Here is a 10,216-nt window from a genome sequence, read left to right on the forward strand (position 1 = left end):
CTCCCTATACGTCTTCATGTTGTTGTCAACATCTTGTCGCGCCACCGCCACACATTTCTCCTCAATTAAGCGCAAAGTTTCTTTTCCTTGTTTCCTTCTCATATCTAATGCCTCCTTGTGTCGTTCTTGCCTCATCGACGTGTAGGAATGAAGAGTGTCTATGAACCTTTGTTTACTTGACGTCTCAGATTTTCCTTTTTTTTTCGGGTTGATTTTGAAGGAGCGGGATCATCATTGAGATCCAGCACATGAGCATTGAAATCTTCGTCGGGAGTGGAGCTTGGGGTGTAGTTGTCGGCTTCCGATGACTGTCTTCTTTCATCTGAGTGACTTTCGGAAGATTCACTAACTAATGGGGCTTGAAGCCATTTAGGGGGCTTTTTCATAACTTCCCATGCTTTGGCATGTTTAAACCCACCCTTACGTTTTTTTCTTGAAATCCTTCATAGCGTTTTGCATCACTTAAAGATCATTACACCCGCATTTTCTCACACGTTCCTATATAGTTAAAAAAAAGAATTAATACAAGGAAAATTGGATTTTAATAATCCCAACTTTCTGTTATTGACCAATAATAATTCCAACTTTGTTTATTCCCATCAGTGGTCCCAAATTTAATAAAGTTGGCTCTCAATGGTCCCCCGTTAAAAAAAACCCAAAGACGTTAAGTTTTTTCCGAATTTCAAACTGATTTATCAGGGCTTTTGTTCGGAAAAGATGATACGAGTCGATTAACGTAAAACTTAGCTCGAAACGATGCTTCAAATGGCTTGATTAGTGCGTCAAATCAGGTGTTTGAATTTAAAATTAACAAAAATTAAGCTATTTGTAGTATCGTTTCGAACTAAGTTTTACATCAATCGACTCGTATCATTCTTCTGATCAAAAGCCCTAAAAAAATCAGTTTGAAATTCGGAAAAAACTTAACGTCGTTAGGTTTTTTTTAACGAGGGACCATTGAGAGCTAACTTTTTTAAATTTGAGACCACTGGTGGGAATAAACAAAGTTGGGATTATTATTGGCCAATAACTGAAAGTTGAGATTATTAAAATCCAATAGTAATAAATAAATAAACATAACTAGTATAGTAAAATAAAAAAAAAAAAGTTTACCGCTTGTTGTCATAATCCGTTGAATGCGTAACATTCATAAGTATTGGAGTCCACTTTGAATTAAGTTGATGAACGGTTCGGTCACTTCCGCCTACAAGTTGGTTGAAATGCTCAAAAATTCTTCCCCCAAAACTAACGGATTTTTGTTGGTTCCGACCTTTTTGTCCTTGAAAATATGCACCCATGCTTTTGCCAACGTCACCTCTTCATCGGATGTCCATGGTACACTTGCCATCCGACCATGGAATTTTTTTTGTTGGTCGGTTTGTTCCTCTTCATCTTCCATTTCATCATCCTCCGCCTCATCATCATTACTTAAATTATATCTTTGAAATTGAGGTTGATAGTATAATTTCGTTTCCGAGACTTCTTCATCATCCTCGTTTTCGCCACACAATGGGAGTGGTCGTTCTTCGATGTCTCGAGGGGACCTAAAATCCTGGTTTCTAATCGAAAACGGGTCGAACGCCATTTAATCCTCCATAGAGTAGTTGTATTGCTTGGGTGAAATTAGAGTAGGAGGTCTCATGAACGTTATCGGTTCACTACAAAACATAGGGCGGTAACCAGGGGCGGACCCACATAGGTCCGATCGGGGTCCCGGGACACCGATGTTTTTTAAAAATTACTTAGAGACGTTATATTAAATTTTGTAAGGACCCCATAAAGATTAATACTTGGAACCCATACTATTATAATTGAACTGGTACAGTGGAAAGTCCCTTGTTTTACTTGTGAGAGGTTGTAGGTTCAAGCCCTACCATACTCCTTTTTTGTTGTTTTTTTAATATCCTAGTCTTAGTTATTCAGTTAGGGTATTTGTGCTTTTTGTTAGTTTCTCTCATATAGTCATTATCACCATGCAACATATATAATGTTAACATGGATTTTGCATATTCTTTTATCATTTACCTTGTGTATGTATATTATAATTAATCATTTATTTGTGTTAGAGTTATTTTTTCATGTTTTGGTCAATTATGTAAGACCATATATATAGATTACGTTCATGTTTTTCGGGTATGAATTAAAAGTGTATGTTTCATCTAGTTTCTAATTTAGATTCTTTCTACTTACTCGTTTCCAATGACACCATAGTTCCGTGTTTTATTATGTTCCTCGCCTCGACCCGACCCGAATAACGACCGACCCGAAAAATTTTGTAAACCGAAAAAATTGGACCCCATTGACAAAATATCCTGGGTCCGCCACTGGCGGTAACCTTGTGATTGATAACTAGAACCGACACCTCCGGCGCCTCTACCGGTTCCTTTACCGATACCTCTACCAACTCGTCTACCTCTTGAATTGTTCGGATCCATTGATTAAAAGTTGGATAGTAAGGAAATGGGTAAAAATTGTGTAGACAGGAAATGTATTTTGTGTATAAAAATTGGTAGAGACGGAGGTTTAAATAGTAAAATAGAAAATAGAGGTGTTTTATTTAATGGAATTTAATTGATTAAAAGGGGAAAAAGAGCCATTGAACGGCTCTTTTGTGTTGAAAGTTTACGGTGAATAATACCCCTCAAAAGCACACCATGGCAAAGATCAAGGGGTGAGGCGGTGTTCACCGTGGAAAATGCCAGCCTGACCATCTACCCGTAAGCGACACCCTCCACCTTTAAATCTGTTCTACTAATTGCTTAGCTCGTACAAACAACTTTAATTTTGTCTAACTTGTAATTATCATTAACTAGTTGGTTTACACGTCATGTTGCGGCGGGGTTAGGTGTAAGTTTTTTATTTTTCTTTATTTATGAAGGTTAGCGAAAAATTATTTGTTGGTTGCATATGAAGCAGTTTATCCTTTTAATAAATAGAAAAATAAATTGATTAAGTTCAGGGCTAACAACGTGAATTTGATTAAAACTAAATAGAATCATGTGAACATTTATATTTATTAAAATATAGCATGAAACCGGCCAATTAAATTGTTGAAGAGACTTATTGCTTCACACTCAACAGCTATTATACAACGTACACCAGTTGAATTCTTTGTTTAAAAATTTACTTATGAGTGTATATGTGTAAAAACAAAATTATTTGAGCATTTATATTGTACACCAGTTGAATTCTGTTTTTAAAAATTTATTTGCAAATGTATATATGTGGTAAAAACAAAGTTATTTGAACATTTATAATAATTAAGCACAAAAAACCCATCTAAGAGTTAAAATAATCAAGCACGAAAACCAACACCTCTAAGAGTTGAACTTAAGAACTATAGATTCATACCCAACAACTTTTCCACCACACCAATTAATTTATTTGTCTCAAAACTTACTTGTGTATGATATATGTAAAAAAATAAAAAGAACAAACCCATGTAAGAGTTGAAATAATCAAGCACAAAAATCAACTCATCTAAGAGTTGAACCTAAGACCTATAGATTCATACCGAACAACTTTTCAACCACACCAATTGATTTATTTCTTTTAAAACTTGTTTATGATATATGTAAAACAAAAGAGAGAATAGATTGGGGCTATTGCAATTTCATTAGATACAAAGATTCTAGGTTTAACTTTTTTTTTTTAATTACGTACTCCTTAAGTTTACATATATAATGCGTACTTCGTATATATAATTGGTGAAACTATTGCAAATCATCTATGCATAATTGCATATTATAAAAAATTAAGTAAAGTAAAATATTGCAATCCATATATTCACCGAAGCCACCACCTATCGCAATCATCATCAGTCGACTCAGTTGAACAGAAACTGAAATACAACAGTTCACGGCTGATATCACAAACTCTCCGAGGTCCGGCTAGAACATCACGACACAAGGGGCATCTAGTGTGCCTATGTTCCACACAACGGTCCAAGCAACCCTTGTGAAAGAGATGATCACATCTCAGCACTCTAATCTCCTCATCTTCTCCGATTGTAGACAAGCATACTGCGCAGTAGTCTACCAACTCATCGTCATCATCCAGCTCGTATCTCTTGTTCTGGTGATCAAACACGCGCGCATAAAGCTCTTGGCCGTTCACCGGATCTTCAATTGGCATGCATTGATGGAAGAAACATGAGTAAATTAACATATCCCATGCTTCTTTCAAATGGATAATTAGAGCTGCAATGTAACTTGATGCCATTAATATTCTAGTAAATGCTTTCCGCATCTTTATTTGGAGGGAGAGAGAGAGGTTTTCTAATTATGGCTCACGAGCCTATGCATGATGGGGTATTATTTATATAGAAGTGATTAGATGGTGCAAAGTATGTGTGTGTATATATATATATATATATATATAAATATTTTTATGGGGCTGTGGGGGCAACATGAGGTAAGTTAGGACGGCCAAATACTTATGTTTACTTTCCAACTTTGAATATAAAAACTTGTCGGGTTTTAATATGTTCAAAGGTTAAAGATGTGTTAATGGATTGGTACGTTTAATTAATGAGAAAATCTTTAAAAATAACTATTTTGAACACATAATTTTAAACCTAGCCATCATTTTCAGTTGATCCATAAAATAGCCAACTAAATCATCGGATTTGACGTTTCTTATCATCCGTCAACGGTTTTGCCTTGTTATGTGTCAACATCTTTATCGGCCCGATTGGAATTGGAGATGGATCCGATGGACTTAAAAGAAGATGGATCCAACGGAACTCTCTCTCTCTCTAAAAGTGAAAACCCACCTTCAACTTCATCATTTTCTTCAATCTCCCAAAACACCAACTCTCTCTCTCTCTACATATATATACACCAACTCTCTCTCTCTCTACATAGAGAGAGTTGGTGTTTTGGGAGATTGAAGAAAATGATGAAGTTGAAGGTGGGTTTTCACTTTTAGAGAGAGAGAGAGAGTTCCGTTGGATCCATCTTCTTTTAAGTCCATCGGATCCATCTCCAATTCCAATCGGACCGATAAAGATGTTGACACATAACAGGCCGATGGACTTAAAAGAAGATGGATCCAACGGAACTCTCTCTCTCTCTAAAAGTGAAAACCCACCTTTAACTTCATCATTTTTTTCAATCTCCCAAAACACTAACTCTCTCTCTCTCTACATATATATATATATATATATATATATATATATATATAGGTTTAAGTTCAGGAGAGAAATGGAATTAATGTAATAAATGAATATGAACCACTAGTTTTATTTTATGTTTTAAATGTTTAAAAATAAATGAAAAACATGTAAATGCAACAATAAATGTATTCTCTCTCTTCAATTAATACAACTATTATAACCATAATAAATCACTCTCTAATTATCGATACACATATCCTATATGTGTGTAGATTATATATTTTTCGTGCATAGGTAATATGTTTTCATATTCTTAGAATAAGTGTGTGTTATATGTTTTTGTTTAGGTTGTATATTTTTTTATTGACATTTAATGCTAAGATATGTAAGATAGTTTTTTGTATTATTCATCACAATATACCTACATGTTGATTGATATTGAAATATTGAGTTGGAAGAAATTGGTTTTGGCTATAGAAAAAATTTTAATATATGAATAAATTGTATTTGTGTATGATAAAATTTTCGAGTGTAGGTTATATGTTTTTCGTGTGTAGGTTATACGTTTTCGTGTGCATGTGTAGCTTATTGATGCTAAATTTTGTGTGTCGGTTATATGTTTTTCGTGTGTAGGTTATATGTTTTCTTATTATTAGAACAAATGTAGGTTATATGTTTTTGTGTAGGTTGTGTACTTTTTATTGATATTTAATGCAAACACGTGTAAGATAGTTTTTTGTACTATTCATCACAATGTAACTACGTGTTGATGGATACTAATATATTGAGTTGGAAGAAATTAGTTTTGGATAGAAAGAAATTTTAATGTATGAAGAAATGGTATTTGTGTAGGATAAAAATTCAAGTGAGAAAAAATAAGTTATAAAAATAAATGAATTCTTATTATTTTTTAATTATATTAATTTGATTAGTTATATTAATTGAATATATAACTATTATATTTATTAGTTATATTAATTGAAGAGAGAGCATGCATTAATGCTTTCCTTATTTATTTTTAAGCATTTAAAACATAAAATAAAACTAGTGGCTCATATTTATTCTCATATTTCTCACAGTAATCTCATTTCTCTCCTGAACCATCCCCTATATATATATATATATATATATATATATATATATATATATATATATATATATATATGGTTAGGTTAAAATAAAAACTCACAAGATTTCTATAAACTCATTCTCAACCACAAGATTCAAATTTTTAATTAAAATTTGAATCTTGTGGTTTATAATTAAAGTTAACAAAAAAAGTAAATGTAAATATAATATTTTCTCTCACCAAAAAACATATGTAAAAATTAGTAAAAAATTATTAAAAAATTGAAAAAATAATTTTTTTTATTTTTCGATGTTTTGTATTAAATGTAAAAACATATATTACAAATGCACAAAAAAAAATAAAAATAAAAATGTTACATAGGGTTTTCACAATTTAAATGGATTTTTATTCTATATTTCCCTTACGTGTGTGTGTGTGTGTGTGTGGAGAAGTATAGAATGAAAACCCACTTGAGTTGTGAAAACCCGTGAAAACCCTATGTAACATTGTTTTTTTTCCTTTTACACATGTAATATATTATGTTACATTTAATACAAAACATCGAAAAATTAAAAAAAATTATTTTACTATTTTTTTATATTTTTTTACTAACTTTTATATATGTTTTCAGGACAGAAAAAAAGTTATATTTGTATTTACATTGTTTATTAACTTTAATTGTGAACCACAAGATTCACACTTTAATTAAAACATTTGGTTGAGAATGGGTTTCTAGAGTTTTCACAACACAAATGAGTTTTTATTTTAACATAACCATATATACACACACACACACACACACACACACTAGTAGGTGTGCCCGCGCGTTGTGGCGGGAACGCAATGGGGATGCGGTCAGTATAAGTTCAGTTTGCGGTGCGAGGGTGATGCAACGGGAATTCAGTCAGTAACTATTTAGGGAACTGTGGCGGGGGCTTGACGGGCATTTGATTGTGTTTGATTAGACTCATGGGCCGTGTAACTGAACAAATGATTTATATAGTAGAATCTAAAACGAAACTATTAGAATTGTATCTAAAGAGTTAACTATGAACAAGAAATAACTCTATGACATTATAAAACGGGTGAGTTAAGTCAGGTGTCGCAACTGATATTAGATTAAATTAGGTTATATACTATTCGTCCACCCAAAAATAAACATATTAGTTTAATTGTACAGATCGCATGAGTATATGTAATACATTAGTTTCATCCATTATTAGCCCATACATCAACTATATATGATTTAGTTTGTAGCATAAACAAAAAAAGAAAATGCATACGACAAGTAATGACAACATGTTATCATAAAGACATATTTTTCCATTGTGAAATCACCCGAGTGGAGGTGTAATGGTTTGGCTCGTACCAACATAAAAAGCTAAAAATCCAAACTATAGTGACAACAGCAAGTATCACACGTGCTCATTTTAGTTCCAGTATTCTCCGCTTCAGGCATGCTCGGTCATATGTGTGGCTGCCAAAGCTGAAAACTGATTGGTCATATTTGTGGCGGTTTTGTATTCGTGCAACAAAAGCTCAGTAATTTCTTCGTCTTCAAGAGATGCAAGATAACCTTTTTTTTTCCAAGAAGTCGAATTATTAAAGTCAACAGGCAACCATATAGTACCAAAAGTAAAAAAGATAGCAAAACATACCAAGAACGGTGTTCTTTAACGACCGTCTGGCCATATTTGCATGGCCAAACACATATTTCTTTGAGCTCCTATTTTCTTTGACCAGATTTAAAAACTCTTGCTTCACTTCAGAAGCTAACTGCTAACTGTGGATCAAGAACCAAAGCTTTCGCATCAACTTCCTTGCCAATATTTGACCAGCTTCCCAACTGTAATAACAATAAAAATCAAATATTTTAAATAACCTTTTGTTTCTTTAATGTGGGTTTGTTTCGATTAACAAGAGTTACCGATTAAATTCATCAGAATCATTAACTAGAAGACAAAATAAGTCATTGTCTGTGACGGATGGGAGCATTGTAACCCTGCAACTAAGATGGAACTGGTTTCTCGGGCACATCCGAGAATAAAAATTCTTCACCCTGATTGTAAATTAATATATCAGATACAACTTTGACTTTTCCAAGCCCGGTCAATATAAAAATATACTTTTGTAACTCTGAGACTTGTGGTGTAAACAGGCTGACAACCACATGTAACAGACTCTAAATTAGACAAAGCATATCCGATCATAAACGTTATAACAATATGATTATAAAAATGAGAGGTGACAGATGAATGAGTTGACTCGGATTATGTGAAAAAAATGCTATGAAAAGAACTGAAAGTTACCTGAACCAGTTTGTAACCAAACCCGGAACCAGTACTAAAAAGTTGAAACCACTTAATACAACAATTACGAATTAAACCCTATGCTATTAGCATCGTAACAAAGTTCTAACGTGAACCGGTTTAAGAAAAAAAAACAAAGATGTCAACTCTAGATGTTATGTTAGGATACAACTGGAATCAAGTCATTGCGACACGCATTTTGGGCTATAGCGCATCAATACGTCTCTCGGGTTCAATTACCAAATACTCTTATTAACAATGCTTCTTGCAGCCATTTAACTTGACTGATGCGACAACTGCGACTTGATTAATCAAGTTGCGAGCATATATTTAAGTGGGCAAACCTGAACATATATTTACACAAAGAAGCATGACCATGTATCTTGTGCGATCAATAATTTTCATTCGTTTATGCTCGAGTTCAGCCAATTAAGTAGAGGTACTTTAGAACAAGACATTGAAAATGCGAGAGGCGATGAACATAAATTATACAACTTCAACAACACTCCCCCCATTATTATCTGCCAATAAAAACCGAAAGGGGGGGGGACCGAACATTGTCTCAGCTTCTCTATAGCAAAATCAACACAACAGTTGGCTCGCAAAATAAAAAATCCCAACTCCAAAATCAACAAATTATTCCAAACGGTAAGAAGAAATTGGGAAAAGAGTGCGTTTACAGTCTAGGCGTTGTCCTTGGCAATCTTCTCGGCCTTGGCAATAACCTCATCGATACCACCAACCATGTAGAATGATTGTTCGGGTAAATCGTCATACTTTCCATGCAACACACCCTAAAAACAACCAATTCATGATGCAAAATTAAACGATTTTAACCTTTAATAATAAGGCAATATAATTTTATAATTTAGTGAAAAATAAACTAACCTGGAAACTACCGATACTTTCTTTCAACTCGACGTATTTACCAGGGGCACCAGTGAGAACTTCAGCAACATGGAAGGGTTGACTCAAAAACCTTTGAATCTTATGGACCCGAGCAACGGTCAACTTATCATCTTCACTAAGCTCGTCCATACCAAGAATTGCAATAATATCTTGAAGATTCTTGTAGTTCTGAAGAACCTTTTGTACACCGCGAGCCGTGTTGTAATGATCCTCTCCCAAAATATGGGGTGAAAGCATACGCGATGTGGAATCCAATGGATCCACAGCAGGGTAAATACCAAGCTCGGTAATATGTGAAAATGAAATAAAATTATTTTTAGAGCAAATTAGACTTTTCATTCTTTAGGTTTATACCTAGTTTCAGATTTTGTCCTAAAGCTAAGGAAATAACAAAAATTGTCTTTTATGTTTTGAAAAGTTTGCACCTTTCATTTTTAGCACATGAAAGCATTATTGTAATTTAACTCTTTAAAAAAACGATAAAAGCCCAGTTAAGCTCGGCGTGTTTACACCCCTAAGTAAAACCTAAGAAATGAAAATCAAAAAAGCTATTGCATATCAACCAACCCGACTCGTATCCGGCCCACCCATAGATAGAAAGAAGCAAACCTGTCGGGAAAGCACAGTAGTGGCATCCAAGTGAGCAAAAGTGGTTGCAGGAGCTGGATCTGTTAAACCATCAGCAGACACATAAATAGCTTGCACGGATGTAATAGAACCCTTTTTAGTTGTTGTAATACGTTCTTGAAGGCCTCCAAAATCTTTAAGATTCACTTCATAGCGACAATCTACATTAAATTATTGGAAGAAAAA

The 10,216-nt window shown here is 33.8% G+C and overlaps 2 protein-coding genes across 2 annotated transcripts; both read right to left on the bottom strand.

The window, feature by feature from the left end:
- Window positions 1-3,786: 3,786 nt before the first annotated feature.
- Window positions 3,787-4,221, bottom strand: LOC143554828 (uncharacterized). Its single transcript, XM_077044503.1, has one exon. The coding sequence runs from the start codon at window positions 4,219-4,221 to the stop codon at window positions 3,787-3,789; it is 435 nt and encodes a 144-aa protein (XP_076900618.1).
- Window positions 4,222-9,044: 4,823 nt separating this feature from the next.
- On the bottom strand, window positions 9,045-9,742 carry LOC143554829 (ATP synthase subunit beta, mitochondrial-like). Its single transcript, XM_077044504.1, has 2 exons — window positions 9,383-9,742; window positions 9,045-9,288 (listed from the first exon to the last, which is right to left on the bottom strand). The coding sequence occupies exons 1-2, from the start codon at window positions 9,740-9,742 to the stop codon at window positions 9,178-9,180; spliced, it is 471 nt and encodes a 156-aa protein (XP_076900619.1). The 3' UTR covers window positions 9,045-9,177.
- Between the last annotated feature and the right edge of the window lie 474 nt (window positions 9,743-10,216).

Source organism: Bidens hawaiensis, unplaced genomic scaffold (genome assembly GCF_021521415.1).
Source record: "Bidens hawaiensis isolate Kalapana, Puna unplaced genomic scaffold, B.hawaiensis_p1.1 tig00017856_1, whole genome shotgun sequence".
NCBI lineage: Eukaryota > Viridiplantae > Streptophyta > Magnoliopsida > Asterales > Asteraceae > Bidens > Bidens hawaiensis.